General features: G+C 42.6%; 1 protein-coding gene across 1 annotated transcript; it reads left to right on the top strand.

The window, feature by feature from the left end:
- The first annotated feature begins 2,453 nt into the window (after nt 1-2,453).
- Nucleotides 2,454-5,230, top strand: LOC116383976 (E3 ubiquitin-protein ligase RNF128-like). The gene has a single exon (XM_031848196.1). It carries the CDS (start codon nt 2,875-2,877, stop codon nt 3,943-3,945), a length of 1,071 nt encoding a protein of 356 aa, XP_031704056.1. The 5' UTR covers nt 2,454-2,874; the 3' UTR covers nt 3,946-5,230.
- The last annotated feature ends 10,762 nt before the right edge of the window (nt 5,231-15,992 follow it).

Genomic DNA, 15,992 nt, shown 5'->3' with positions numbered 1-15,992 from the left:
GTCTCGGCGGTGGACAAGACTCGCAGTCAGACAGGTGAACACAACACACTCATTCATAAACGGTGACACTATAGCTCTCTCGTCAACCTCAACGCACTGTACGTATGCTTGTGTGTGCGCACGCGCTCAGGTGTGCACCCGCCGTGGGGTCCTTTATTGTTTACGTTAGAGTTTTCTATATTGTGACCTAACTGTGTTTGTTTTTACTTAGATCCCATAATTCCGTTATATAGGCCAAACTTATGTTCTTCACAATCCTTACCTTTTTATAAATGTAACGCAGTAACGTTTACTCAGAGTGCATTTTAACTGACCTACGTTTTACTTTTATATATCGCCTACATTTTTATCAAATTAATATTACTTGTATTTGAGTACAAACTCCAAACCATACTTTTATTTGAGGATAAAACTCTAGTACTCTTTCCAACCCTGCATGGTTTATGATCTATAACAATACAGATGTGACAGTTAGGCTACACATGTATGAATACTCAAACTATAGGCTTGAACTAACTTATATTACAACTCTTATTATAGGCTACACCCAACAAGTAGACTCTCGGACCGAAAAGGGGTGTGACAGGGTGTGGGGCTTGTTTGGACATGTCCCACGTTGCCCCCACACAGACCACTGAACATGTGTGCTCAGGAGACATTAAACAGATGGACGGTCTGTCTTCACTGCAGAGACAGAGCTTCAAAACAAGTCGTAAGTGTCTTTCCTTATTTCTTTGTCAGTTGCCCTGCTCTGAACTGATACGATTGCATGTTCTACACTGAAGTAGCAGGTTATATGAATGCAAAGCATAATATCCTCGGGATTGCCAAATTATTAATTCCTTAAAGGTCGTTTTAGCATTTTGATTATATTAGAAGGGCCAGCCCGATAACCCCATCAGGCTGCACGTGCTTCTTTTGTTATGATGGAGGACATTTAGTCAAAACAGTGTTGTTTACTGTCAAATGATGACGTAAACATTGAGTAAATGGCGCCCCTGTGTGGTATGATTGGATTGGTTTCATGGTTTTTTTTAAAACTTGCGAGTCACCTTGTTGACTGCTTTTAAGGAAATGTGTAGCTGTGTGTGACCATCTTGGATGTTATGGAGATCCAAGGTGTTTAAATAAATGAAATGATTCAATAAATAATCGTATAAATTCAACTATGAAATTGTGAAACAATCCAATACATTTTATACATAAGTTAAATTCCCAATAACTGAGTTTATTGTTTTTTATTTAATTCCAGCCGTTTCAAAATATCATTTTTTCTAAGATTTTCGATTTATTTCTACAAGATTTACCCCCCAATTTCCATTTTATTTTATTCTGCCATTTTCACTAAGTGAAAACATTTGTTTACTTTTGGGGGGCTAAAATATACTGTATATTTGTCTGTATTCATTCATAACTTATCTATTTAATAATCCTTATATATTAATTTAGCATATAACATATGCACTCTGCAGAAGATGTGACTTCAGTTTTCTAATTACATTTATTTCGTGGTATTTTTATATGTTGGACTATTTTTATCACCAGCCTAGCCTACAATATGGAATACTACTAAAATTCCAGGTATATTTGGGACGAAATGGTCTGTATTCATGACATAGACTTACAGTATATCGCATATTATATCAGCTCTCATTATCAGTGTATCGGCCTGGGTGTTTTGGTGAGTATCACAGTTATTGTCTTTGACCAGGAGATGTCAGCATTGAAGCAGAAAGCGTCAGAGGATATCATTTAGGATATCTTGAAAATGTGATTCCTAAAGTCACACCATTACAGTAGAATGTTTAAACAGAAAAACACACCATTTTTCTCTGCGGTTAATATGGTATTAATGGGGTTCACGCTGTGCTTGACTTTCTGCTGTGTCGAGGTAATTATTTCAGTTTCAGGAAGTTAAGGGTCATAGCACCACCATTGTTCCTGTTATCAAGAACTGTGGGTTTGCAGCCATACTAAGAATAAATACCTGGCTCTTTTTTTATTTACAGATGTTTGTCCCACTGAGATAAATTATTTAATAGCACATTCTAGTCAGGACAGTGCACTGCAGTGTGTGTGCGTGTGTGTGCTTTCACTTACAATGGAAACTCGGCAATACCCTATTCGTTTCAGTTGTCACTGGTATGTTAGCTGTGTAGAATAAAGCTCTTTAAGTGCTTCGAGGTATCCAAACGCAAACATTATTATATAATATGTGCAATTCTAAAGTGATTTAAAGGTCACATTTATAATGTGTGTGTGTGTGTGTGTTTGTTAAAGTGTGTGGTAGAAGCAGACTGTCTGTCTTTCAGAGTAAATTACCACAAGGTAGAGGAGTATGACTTGTCAGTTTGGTTTCCACAACAGTGACCTCAGCCACAGAAATAGGGGAAGGAAACGAGATAAACCAGAAAGACTGGCTGAGTTGCTGTGCTCGTCATTACACAAGGGAAAACATAGCAGCTTTTATTAGCTCCACAGGATTGTTCCGTGTTATTGACCTATGTCCACAAAATCTTATCATTTGCTTATCGCGTCTTGCCTTCTCGCAGGTTGTTTCTTGGCTCTCGAAACTGCACAGGTCTATGTGTTTTGTGCACTTTTACTTGTTGAATACCAGCACCCTGCTCTCTATACCAGGAGTGCTCAGTGTTCAAGGTTCAGGAAGATAACGAGAGGTGAGTGGCTGACGCATAGCTCGTGTTGTGTTACCAAAGGCTCATATCAGATTACAGTAGACAGCAGCTTGGATGAAACCATAGCCGCAGTCAGACCGCTGTTGCTCGAACCAACCAGGAACTGGGACTAACAAAGCAGTTTTGAAGAAGCTGAAGACGCTAACAAAGGGCTGTTGTTTTTAAGACGAGCGTTACCATGGGTAAGACACAACACTGTCTGCTGCTTTTGCTGTGTTTGTCAGGGCTCGTTCACTATTCAGCTGCCTTGGTGTTTTGGACAGCCATGGTGGAAATAAGCTACGATAAAAGAAACAACGAGACTGTGGACAAATACTGTGACTGTGGGTTGTACGGTCGTAACTCTCTCCTGGAGAAAGCCTCGGGTGTTGTTGCGCTTCCCAAGGGAGACCCCAAAGGCTGTGGCTCGGATCCCGTCTACAATCGCAATTCCAGCAGCCCACCTTGGATAGCCCTGGTAAAAAGGGGCAACTGCACCTTCAGTCAGAAGATCAACGCTGCCAAACGTCAAGGAGCAGCTGGTGTGGTTGTGTATAATATGGATGGCAGTGGCAACAGCACCAATCACATGGCACACTCGGATGCAACGGGTATTGTGACTATCATGATTGGCAACTCTCAGGGCATGGAGATTGTGCGGTTGGTGATCAATGGGACAGATGTGAGGATGCTTATTGATTTAGGCAGCCCTCATGGAACCTGGATGGACACATACTGGCTTTACTTCCTGTCCATCGCCTTCTTCATCGTGACTGCCGCCTCCATCGCCTACTTTGTGTTTATCTCTGCGAACCGTCTCTACAGTCTGAACGCGCACAGGCGCACCGAGAGGAAGCTGAAATCGGAGGCCACGAAAGCGATTGGGCTTCTGCAAGTGCGCAAACTCAAGACGGGGGATGAGGAAACCACCTCTGACTCCCATGTGTGTGCCGTGTGCATCGAGTCCTACAAGGCAGGGGAAGTGGTGACGGTGCTAACATGCGACCATATCTTCCACAAAGCCTGCATCGAGCCCTGGCTGCTGCAGAGGCGGACCTGCCCCATGTGTAAGTGCGACATCCTGAAGGCCCTGGGGGTTGACGAGGAAACAAAAGAGAGCCTGTCCGCCGAGTCACCACCAGAGGTCACAGTGATCACAGTGACGGGAGGGGAACCCATGTACGAGGTGCCACTGACTGACCCGGAGAGTCATCAGCATCGCTATGACAATGGGGCCTTCGAGGGAGACTCGATGGCCGGGAGACGATGAACAACAACAGCAACAAACCGAGACACAGCCTGGTCTTTACATATGTTTCTGGGATACGCTGAACCAACACAAATGGAATTAAGCTATCATGTTCCAACAGGAGATGCTGGCTGAAATAGATTATCAGATAAAATTCAAAGGATTTAAATTGTTAATGGACCTTGTGTAATTAGCTTGGATGGCACTACCTTTCCTCTGCCTTGGTGTGTAAATTACGGGGTGTGTTCATAAAGTGACGTTTTAGATGGTTAGAATAGATTTTTAGAAACTGAGTAGTCGTGAGGTGATGCCAGTGTCAAATTTCTGCTTTGCATAGTGGACTCACCAGCTCGACACTGGTCAGGGAGGAAGTGCAGTAGAGTATTTGAATATCTGTTTGAAATCTGGGCCAAATTTCCTCCCAACAAAAAGCTCGCATTGCTCACAGTCCCTCACAATTGACCATTGTTGTTTATAGTTCAGAGCAGAATTTATTTCTCTCAATTCATCAATATTTTTCGTTGTCAGGCTGGATATACAAACACACCTTTATGAACACACCCTGAACAGGATATGCAGCGTGACGCTATGCACGAGGATGAGTGTAAAACATCACCTGAGGGGCTGAAACTCTTATGAAAAGTGGTTGGTCGGAACTTGTTTGCCACGAATGAAATAAGAATGTTCCCGTCCTTAATAATTTGTCAGCCTCTAGCTACTTTTATGAATGTGGTAATGCAATAAATGTCATAAGAACTGTTGATGATATGCTTCCCAAAAATCTTATCTTGACTTATTGGTTGGGGGAAATTCATTTTATGTGTAATGGATTTTGAAATGATGCATTTTCAATCATGTCAAGTCCTATCTGTAGATAAAATACATAATTCATGTATAGCCATTTCCCTTCTCGAAACAGCTGGTCATGTGCAAGCACAGACAGTTGTTCTTGAATTGGTCTTCCAGGACTTTCCCTTGAATTATTTGGACTGGTGTTTATTCAATTCCAGTGGTCTACCTCTGAACTCTCACATGGCTAAATTATTAGATAGATTAGTGCAATTCCCAGATTTAGTGTGTCCCTCAGTAGATGATAAACCTAAAGAATTGTTTAATGCCTTTGTTTGCTGGTGGGAATATGCTGATTATGGCAACACATATTTTTCTATATTGGATCATTTTCACTGCTGTTTTACAGATTCCAGAAGTCTTAAATTGTTGTGTAACATGTAACATTACTTGCTGTATTAAATCACATTGATGCTTATTAGAATGCAATAAATCCCTCAAAATGAGGCCTAATTTACGAGCATGTATCATTTTTAAGAATGGTGTTTCTGCATGTGTGTGTGTTTGTGGAGGGGAAATACATGGTTGTGCACGAGTGTGAATGTGCAGGTGTATTACACTCCATCAGGCGGGTCAGTGTGTAGTTAGTGTCTCACTTTCAGAGTTATGTTCTCGTTCCCAATAACTGTGGGAGAGCAGTGAAACTGTAATTACTTCTGCACAGGTGGGAGCTGATCCGCACACACCTTGAGCTGGATAATCATTTTATCACATAAGTAGGGCCTGACCGAGCAAGCAGAGATATGCAGCTGCACGGCAATGGAATGGAAATCATATTTTTTTATGATCCTTCCATTGTGTTTCAGAAGCAGCCCACAGTAAAGTATGCAATGGAAGTGGACTTCTTTTGAAGTTTTGTGAGTCAGGACTTTATGCTTGTGTGAACAGCTGATTGTGAAAAGAAGTAATGCCCACTTGTGACTCATCAGCACAGACTATGTCTTTAGTATAAGTTGAGCAGTTCAACCAAAGCAGGATTTTTCTTCTCTGATTTTTTTCATTTAAAGGATTTTTAGAGGCCTGAAAGAATCTAATATTTCACAGGTGAAAAGCAAAATCCGAAAAAGATATACACATCCAATACTGAATTCTTAATTTTTTGACTTGGGATCCCTTGAGAGGTCCCGACCCCCAGGATGGGAACCGCTGCTCTAGAGCGTCCCATCACACTCCTTACTTATTGCATTTAATGTCATTTATTTACTCGGAGTCATCCGCTGTATTTTAGCTTTCTAATAATAACTTGTGTGTCAAGGTGCTTTGCCTTCAGTCTATCTTGGTCTGAGGCCCCTATGGTCAGAGGCAGTGGCCCCATTGGCATGCTTGGTAATTCATCCCCGCTATGATGGCCCTTCAATGTGTTTTTTTTAAATAATAATTTTCATTTCAACATCCTGTCAAGTGGGGCTGCAAGGTGGTGTGGTGGTTAGCACCCGGGCTAGACGGGCCCCCTTGTCGGCGTGGGTTCTCCCCAGGTTCTCCGGCATGGTCCAAAGACACGCAGGATGATTGATGACTCTAAATTGCCCGTAGGTGTGGATGTGAGCGTGAATGGTTGTCTGTCTCTAAATGTCAGCCCTGCGATAGTCTGGCGACCTGTCCGGGGTGGGATCGGCTCCAGACCCCCCGCGACCCTGAACAGGTTAAAGATAATGGATGCATGGATCCTGTCAAGTCTCAAATTCTCTCCAAGGTGCCCAAGGACTGAAGGATTTATCACAGAGTTTTTAAAAGTCTGTGTATGTGTGTGTATGGGGTCGAGGCACGTGAGGGCGGATATGGTTAAAGTTGTAGAGGCTCAAGCAGGAACACAAACGGGACATGAGTCGAGGGCAGAAGTTTCTTTTACTGAAAGCGCTGCAGTCTGGAGCCCACAGCTGAGTCCTGGTGTTCCCTCTCCCCTCCGAGAGCAGTGTGCTCTGGATTTCAGGCCAGCGCTGTGAGCTCAGCATTCATAGGTCAGATGGTTATAGTGATACCACAGCGAGACAGAGAATCAATACTGAACTAACTGGCCAGGCTGGGAACAACTGGCAACCCCCCGGTTAGAGGCACGATCTGCTCAACGGTGGTGGTTCTCTGATTTATTGCAGTTGTTAAAGAGAAAATTGAGTCAGAAGGTTTTCATTTAATGGCATACTAGTCTGTGGCTGGACTCTAATACCGCACTTGACCTTCAGTTCCAGATAGGAATCAAACCGTGGAACTAACTACTGTAGTGGCCTGAGAGCTTATCTGCTCCTGTACCCTTTAATCACAGTAAATATCTCGTGTTTTCTATGGCGACGAATAAACCTGGAGGCTTGGGACTGAATAATAAACAAACAAAATGTAGGGCTGTGTTTGTGGTTAAATAAACATGAAGACGTTGCTTTATGTTCAGGCTGCAGGCCCATGCTCCTTGCTGTGTGTCAGTCGGCCCCTGTGGATGTTTATGGTAGCCCTGCACCACCACCTGGTGGGGAAAATCCCTATTCACAATGAATTTCAATTCAGTCCCTGCAAATCAAAGGTAAAAGAAGTCACAAGCTCCAGTCCCATCCTTTCATTTTGGATCTTTAGGTACTGGGGCAATTTCTTGCTTGAGTGGAAGCACATTGTAATATACCCGATCATAACGAAATATAATACTTCACCGTATACTTTAATGATACAGCTGAAGAGGTCTGTCTGTCCGTCCGTCCGTCCGTCTGTCTGCCCGCCCGCTCTCTCCCTCTGCTGTGCAGCTTTAGCAGAGCAGAAGAAAGTCTTTGTAATCACATTACAGTAGTTGGTCTCAGGCTCTGTTGTCCCAGACTGTCTGAGTAATTTCCTTAATGAAGGGGGGAAATTTGATTATAAAAGTGCAGTAAAAAACAAATGAATCAATTTCATCAGTAAGTACAGCATAAAACATTGTTTTACTCTCTTTCTGCTTATCCAGACTGTTAGATCAAATGCTCTGGTAGATAAATATATACTCCCCCACTCCACATTCTTAAAGTTTCATTTGCATGAAGTGCAAATATTGGGTGTACTAGTCACAACTCATTTTCGTCCCAGCAGAGTTTATGTCTTTTGGCCAATACGTTCACATTATGACGGAGACTCTGGCTCTTTTATGAAATAAAATTAATACTTTCTGACTCGGTAGTTTCAATGCAGGGATTTCTACCGCCAGCATTATCTAATGCAGAAAAGTCTGCTTGACGTTTTCTGCATAACGCCACCACCACAGTTTTTGAGGTTTGTCCAGGTGAGAATCTTAGCTTTAGCTTGATATTGTCTTCCTTTCCTTCCTCTTGTTATCAGATAGTGCTGAGTGCACTGGACAAAACAACTCGCATCCTGTGTCATTGTTGTTACTGCCCTATCCTGTCTTTTCCTTTGACATGTTGGCCAGGTCACCTCCCTGTTGCTCTCCTTTTCCTGCTGACAGACATCAAAAGGTCAGGCATGGGAGGTTAAAGGAAAAGAGAGGATGTCCGAAGAAGAAACACCTCTTCCGCTCTGACTCAATGGCAGTGGAAGGAAGTGTTTGTTCGAGAGGCCGTATTATAGGTGTAAAAAAACGGGGCCTTTCGCCTTTCCTTTTGTATCACTTCTTGCTATAGAAGTGCTGGATCTGGTTCGGTGTAGCTGCCAAATGGGCTGCAATGATTAAAAGTCTGCCATCTACTGGAGAAATATCAATAGAGCATTATGTTAAATCAAGAAATACTTCTTCGACTCATGATACTCTGGGCAGGTTTGATGGCTTGATTTCTTGTCCACGTGTTATCACGCTAATGTGTATACTCCTGCGTGTGTGGTGGAGGTGGTGGGCATTAGTGGATAGTAATTAGTTTTTCTCTTGCAGAAATGTATAGTTGGTTAATCAATTTGTCAATTATTCTGATAAACAATTACATTTGTATATAAAGAGTCCAATTTATTAAGAAAAAACAAACATTTGCTGGCTCTAAAATTGTTATTGTAAAGATTGGTTGCTTTTTCTTTATCTTATGTGGCAGCAAACTGAATATTGTTGAGTTTTGAATTGTAAGTGGGTGAAAACAAGCTGAATTGAAATATGTTGCTTTCACTGTAAAAACAACAACCAAACAATTAATTGAGATAATTATCAGGAGATTAATAGATAATGAAAATAATGATTAGCTGCAGCCCTACTTATGTTTTTAATCATAATCAATAGTAATAATAGTTGCCTCCCCTTTTATTTTTGGCACTTCCTGCTGTGTGCTGTGCGACACATTTGGTATTTTCTCTTGCTGGTGCAGATTCCAAACATTCCCAACGTAATTTGTGCACGTAATTACCTCAGTCCTCCTACTCCAATCTATCTATCATCTATAGCGCACAAACACACACCCATCAGAGAGCCGAGAGAAAGAGATGCTGTATGCGTCTCAAGAGAAACCCACCTTTAAAGCAGAAAAGGTCTGAGGAACAGTTCTGCATTCACAATCAGCCTCTGTCTCAACAGCCAAAGTGATGTCTCAGCACTGAGCCCACGCCTGTCCCGGACCAGCCCTGTACTTATGAAACCATTTGTTTTTAAAGTATAAGTCCAGCCAATACAAATCCTGTGTGGTTTCCCGTCAATAGTCCTGTTTGTACATACTTCACAGAAATGATTTGTCAGCAGTCTCGACGATTGAGCTGTGTACCACCACACTCTAGAGAAATATCCTCTTGTCTTACTCTGAATGTTGATGGCCCGAGGCAAGGCTTCAACCGAAGTTTCCTCTCCAGAAGAAACTGCCACTCAGCACAGTTTGACAACACGAATCAATGATCAAGCTGCTTTTCATCAACTCCTGCTACTTTCTGTAATTTTATTCATGCACGTCCTACCGGAGGCTCACTCCTCAGAAATGTCAATAGTTTGTGAAAGCGGGCACGCATGTGTATGCGTGTTTGTGTGTCGCGCTCTTTCCCAGCAGTCCATCCATCCAGTCTGATTAACTCCTCCTGTGTCCTGTTGCCTGCGGCGATTAATTAATGACCCATTTGCTTAATTGCAAAAGAGCCAGCAGGACAAAGAGAAGAGCAACAGAGGCGTCGCGTGGGGATTGGAGGGGGTGATGTTTGTGTTAGGATTCTGACGTAAGGGAGAGAGCAGGTGAGGTAGAGCTGGGAACAGCTAAAATGAATGTCAGTTGAAAAATTTAGTGTGCACAAGAACCAGAGAGTTGGCAGCAAATATAGGCTACAGGCTGCAGCGTCCATCTTTGTCTGTTCCTGCCGGCCTTGTCTTTTTCTGTCCCTTTTGTGCACGTGTATATCTGTGTTTGTCTTCGTCTGTTGTGCGTGCGGGTTTACATGTGTCGACAGGGACACAACAGAAGCTGCAGTTTCTTCTCTGTCTCTTCCTGTGCCGAGTCCTGAATGTGCTTTCCAGGACTCGGTACACATTGTCGACATCACCCGTTCACTCCCGACCATCTGTCGCGGGCCTGCCTCGGCTTCCCTGCACAGTTTGTCCACAAGCTGTGGCTGCCATTTGGTTCACCAATAAAAGTCACTCGGAGGTTTGTCCTACTTTTTGTACACCAAGGGTCAGTGCTAGGACATGGCTCAACTTCAGCTGCATTTTTAAAGGAATAGTCGCTACAATTGGAGCGGAATTGATGCAGATGGAGAGTTCCTCATCCTTTTAGTATGAACAGAGAGATGTCGGTATTTAGTTTTTGTCCCTTTTTGCATACATGTAATATTGTTTTTTGTAGATTATGTATTTGATACTGAAATATAAAAGAACGAATGAATAACTGTTTATTATTTTCTTTAATTAAGAGATTAGCCAAATATTTTGTCAAAGCAGACTCATTATATTTGTATCTAGGTGTCAAGAACTACTCGGCAGAATTAAAATGTTTTGCATCAGGCAGATTATTGCAACTGGACTGTGATCTAATTAATGATTTGTAATAAAGTAATATCCTCAGTCTTCAGGGTGAAACGGTGAGCTGTAAGCTCAGATGAGACTCTTTGCTATTTTGAGCCTGGTTTGATGAATTCTATAGTACAGTATACATGACGTCCTACAAAATATTTGTCTTTGTGAGCGGTCCACTTCTGCTAAACCAGACATCTCCCCAGTCTGTTTTCTGGTTCATCTCAACGCGCCTTATCTGTTGTTTCCCGTGTCTGCCACGTGTTTCCTTTACCAATACCAGCTTCCTCTGCGTTTACATTCATGCCAAGTCGCCATGCCAGGGTGGGTTATGTCCGCTGGCTTAAATTGGTATATACAGCAGATGCTTTCACGTTGTGAAATAATATACTGTGGAAAGAGAAGGGGGAGGATGATACGGTAATGTGGGAGGAAGAGAAGGAGGTTGCAGCTCTGTTTGAATCTAGAGGACAAGTCAGCACCGAAGAACACTTTAGATGTTAGTAAGACTGATGCTAATAAGAGTGTGAACTGCCTCCACTGTAGTGGATATTAGAGTCAACCACATGTATCATCATACAAATAGCCTCACTCACATACCATCTAATCTAGATACTCTGTTGTTTAGTGTGCGTATGTCACTGGGGTTAGTGTGTGGGCATTACGTGTCATTGAGTTGCAGATAATCGCCAGATGCATATGTTGTACTTATAGAATGGAAAATCCACTATTTCTCAGAATCGGTTTGCGAGTTGTCTGTGTTTTTTTGTCTTAGAACCTTAACAGTGTGTTTTCAGTTCAGGAAAGTTAATTATAACATTTTGGTCGCTTAAAAAAATGTCTTATTCAGCGTTTTGTTGCTTCTCGTGTCACTTCTGGTTGCAAAAAACCAAGACGGCATCGGCCAAAATGACGTTGAGGCTTCAAACGTCACAGTAAGTACCTCCACTTCTTATGTAATTCACACAGTTGTGGCCCTTACTTGATCAGCTCATGTTTTTTGATCACTTATAATGATAATACATTTTGTGTTTTGCCCCACCTCCATATCTTGTTGATGGAAACAACATAATCATCATCTTGGTTCCTCGTGACCTGAACTTTTATGTTGTGCAATACCGTTTTACACACACTGGCAGTCTCATGGCAGTCAGATAAGCTGCAGTTAAGGGAACTTAACTCTGAGATAAGATCCTGATTGACAAATAGGAGTGACTTCTTTATTTCTTTCTGTTACAAACCTGTATGCTAAAACACTGTTAACAGCGCAAATCAGCTGACACATGAAAAGTGTATCGTCTGCATTGAACAGACCGAGTTCAATTGCTGTTTCAATGTTCATGTCACCAAAAATATAAAATATAGATATTTTATGTATTTATTATAAATTGTAGCTTGTGAGTTTGCAAATGACGGGATATGTGATGTTTCTAATGTGTTTTTAAACGCTACAATAGACATAAGTGCGAGTACATGCCTTTTTTTCCTAAAATGACACTTCACACTAATATCACAATATCAGGAGCAGTTGGACGGGCCTCTGGGCTGACCAGAGGGGCCTTGGCTTGCTCAAGCATGTTTAGCTCTCCTCTGATTAGCCATTCTGGATAGTAGCATGTGCATACACAGACCGTCCCAAAATAAATTCATGAGCATGTAACTAATATGTTATTGTTCCATGGTTTGTAATTGTTACGTATTGTTACGTATTGTCTTCTGTCTAATTTAACCAAATGTTCAGGCTGTTTGCAACTCTTTTAGTTCTTGCTGGCAGAGATGCACACAATGTATTTGCTTTTGTAAGAGAAGACAAAAGGTGTTGTTGTTGCTAGAGGAGAATAGAAGGCTTTCTCCTGACTTTCTATATGTGCAGGCATGAGTTACATCCCAGTGAAGCTTCCTTTGTCCAAGCAATGGGATAGCTGGTCTGTGGCTGAGCTGAGGCCTGAGCAGGGGGGAGGGAGCTGGAGCTGGGAAATGGATACGAGTCCCTGGCTTCAGGTAGGGTCATCTAGAACACCACATGACGTTGCGTAAACAAAGAGGATCTTGGCCTCAGGCGGGAGGAGGATTGTTACGCCGAAGTGAGAGATAGAGGGAATCACTTGACAAAGTTTGTTTGTGTTCACCCTCTTCAAACCACAGCCACGGCTCTTTGTGAGAGTTTCCTGTGTGGTCTAGACTGATCTGGGATTTGTGGTTTAGGTGAGGTTAGGAGGCCACCAGGGGAATATCATGAGGTTCTTGCTCGGTTTCAGAAGCAGTGGCACCATTTTCTAATAAGGATACCTTTTGTCCTGATAACAAAGTTAATGAAAACAACTTTTGGGTTGCCAGGTTGTGAAATTTTGATCTGTGTGGCTCGATCAGATTTCCCCTGAAGATAGCACTTGCAGTTTATTCTCTAATTCATCAGAAAGACTGATCACTTACTCTCTGGAAAATGCTGCCGAGCATCTGGACCACAGTCCATTTATTAACAACAAATTAACATTTACAACTGCAGACTTGATGAATTGTGGTCAAAACCCCTTTATTAATAATGTATTTCCATATATAACTGCAGACATGATTTTTTTTTTAGAAAATGAGAAACCATCGCGTCTACACTTGTAAATGTCAAGAGGCTGTTTTGGTACAGTTGCTTTGCAGCTCTTTTCTATAAGTTAAATGGTCCAACAGTTGATGATCGGGGGACTCCTTTTAATGAAGGAAAGGAATTTGAATAGTTTCTTACATAACTCTATAAGGTTACATATAAGGCTACATCCAGCAGCTGGCTAGCTTAGCTTAGCACAAAGACTCGAAACAAGGGGGAAGACAGCTAGCCTGGTGTCCAATGGTTACAGAATCTAAACAAGAAGTTTCTTCCTGACGCCCTACAAAATAGCAAATTGTCATTAATACGCTTATTAATTAATAATGTATACACGTATCAAGCAAACAAGATATAACGTGTTAGTTAGTGAGCTTGAGAGGCACTGTTAAGCAGATCAGACTAGGGCAGGGCTAGCTTTTTGTCTCTGTTTCCTGTCTTTATGCTAAGCTAGGCTAATGGGCCGCTGGCTCCAGCTACATATTTATCCTGCAGACATGAGGATGGTATCAATCCTCTCATCTTATACTCTCTGTCAGAAAGCGAATAATTCCCCCACAGCCTGAGGGAGTCAGTCAGAGAGAGCGAGGGTCCCCCGCTCAGAAATAGTCGCCATGGCTCTCCACGCCTCTTGATTACTGCTTTAGACCTCAGCAGGTGAAGGACAATATTGTTCAGGCATTGTATGGGAAACCCAGCTTCTACCCCACAGTCGAAGCTCACATTTGCATTCGTTTCTGGCCCCCCTGAGTTCATACCTTTCTATCTCTCTGCACTGTAACCCCCAAGAGAATACACATGGGCTCGTCATTCATATTTTGGAGTGGAAACCTTTTCCTGAGGGATTTTTATACGTTGATCAGCTTTAATTATGTGTGTGTGCGTGCGCCTCACACTAAATGAACTAAGTGTTTGCGACTGGCCATGTGAAGTGATGTGTGACGCTGGTAACCGAGGGCTATGATGGGATATTTCCCTTGTGAGTGACTGGGGCCAATGCGTCATTCTCTTCAGGCTTTTATTTCCTCGCCCATTCGAGTCAGATTGTCGGTGTGTGTGTGTGATGTATCATGTGTGTTTGTGTGCATGTGTGTGTGTGTGTGTGTGTTTTAATGTGAAGGGTTAAGAAATGGGCTTGTCAGAAGTGAATGATCAGACTAATCAGGTGGAACGCGGCAGACAGCAGGATTAAGACACACTGGAGAGAGAAAGCCCAAATATAGCCAGGGTCAACACACCTCACGCTAGGGGTGTGAGTGTGTGTGTGTGTGTGTGTGTGTGTGTGTGTGTGTACTGTAGACCCAGTCTTGTGATGTCCCATGATAGGCCTTTTTCCCCATTTAATCGCTTTACAGTGTTATGACATGAGAGTCTCAGAAAATCCATCATCACCATCACTTTGTCTTTGTGAGGAGGTTTATCAGGTGGGAGTTTAAAGGCACACACACACACACACCTACAAATCTGCAGCAGCATATACACCGACATCCAGTATTATCTCCCTTTTCAATTGGAATTAACAAACAAGACAAACCCTTTTACCACCAGGCCTTAAAGGCATTAACTGTTAAGCTGAATGAGTTGTTTTGGAATAAAGCTTGACACATTGTTTACCTCCCATAACAATCAAACCCATTTAACATAAATTAACCTTACAAGCCTAAACGGACAGATCATCAGCGGAGGAGACACCAGCCTGTGTTTATCTCCCCCATCTATCCATTTAGTTATCCAATCACTGATAAATGTACGTTCCCGTGCTCATTTGCTCCGAAAAATATTGATGTTGCTTCGGTTTGTAAAGCGTCGGATGAAAAACAATCATCAACATTAATGGCCACTCTATTTGGAGATAATGGTCACATTCATTATCATCCATTATTGTTTGTGTACCTAATTTGATTGGGCTATAACCTCCACGAAGGCGCATCATGCACTGCTCAACATTGTTTATGTGAGGAGGCCTGAAAGGATGGAAGTTAATAGGACTGAAAGTCAAATGCACCCTGCGAAAGTTAGTCATATTAGCTGCTACTTCCAATCAGTGGCATGCAACAGAGATTCTCATGACACCACCAGGGATAGCCTTTATCATATTTCACATCATGTTGTTATCATTCACCTCATTAAACTTCCAATCAGACTTGCACAGCATTGCCAAACGGTGTGAATCCAATTTTTCTTTTCTCTTTCCCCATCTTTCCTCCAACGATTATGCTATTTTTCTCGTTTGTCTCTTTCTTATCTTCGGCGCTCGACGTTCCTCCCTCCCTTCTTCTCTCGCGGCTGTCTCCTCAGAGCCGCTCTAATTAAAGACGGGGTCGTGGTGGTACAGAGTCTTACAGCCGAGCAGAGGAGAAAGGCTCTAATTCCAGCTCTCAGGATGGAACTCTGACACACAATGGCCCTGCCATCCTTTCTGCCCCCCATAAATTCCCAACTGAAAGCCCTCTCCTCAGGCAGCTTTTTAATAGGCCTCCCCTCATCCAGCACACACACACACCCACAAACATAACACATGCATAAGCACACGCAAACACACATGCACCTATGCCGCAACAGTACACACAGACACACACGCACACAGGCCATTGGCCCCCTGTGTCTGTCTGTCACTTGTGCTTCAGCTCACACTGCTTTGGGCTTTTTGAAGTGCTCCTAAGGCCAGTCTACAGCCTTTTTACTTTCCACATCATGCAGAGGCACAACTGCTAAGCTAAGGCTACTACTCTGACGAGCCGGAAT

The sequence above is a fragment of the Anarrhichthys ocellatus genome, unplaced genomic scaffold (assembly GCF_004355925.1).
Source record: "Anarrhichthys ocellatus isolate YVR2014 unplaced genomic scaffold, GSC_Weel_1.0 scaffold8, whole genome shotgun sequence".
Classification (NCBI taxonomy): domain Eukaryota; kingdom Metazoa; phylum Chordata; class Actinopteri; order Perciformes; family Anarhichadidae; genus Anarrhichthys; species Anarrhichthys ocellatus.
Note: the sequence above shows the minus strand (reverse complement) of the source record. Positions and strands in the feature narration are given on the sequence as shown.

What these genes read in the sequence shown, in the direction of transcription:
- LOC116383976 (XM_031848196.1), top strand. Translation starts at nt 2,875, where the DNA reads ATGGGTAAGACACAACACTGTCTGCTGCTTTTGCTGTGTTTGTCAGGG.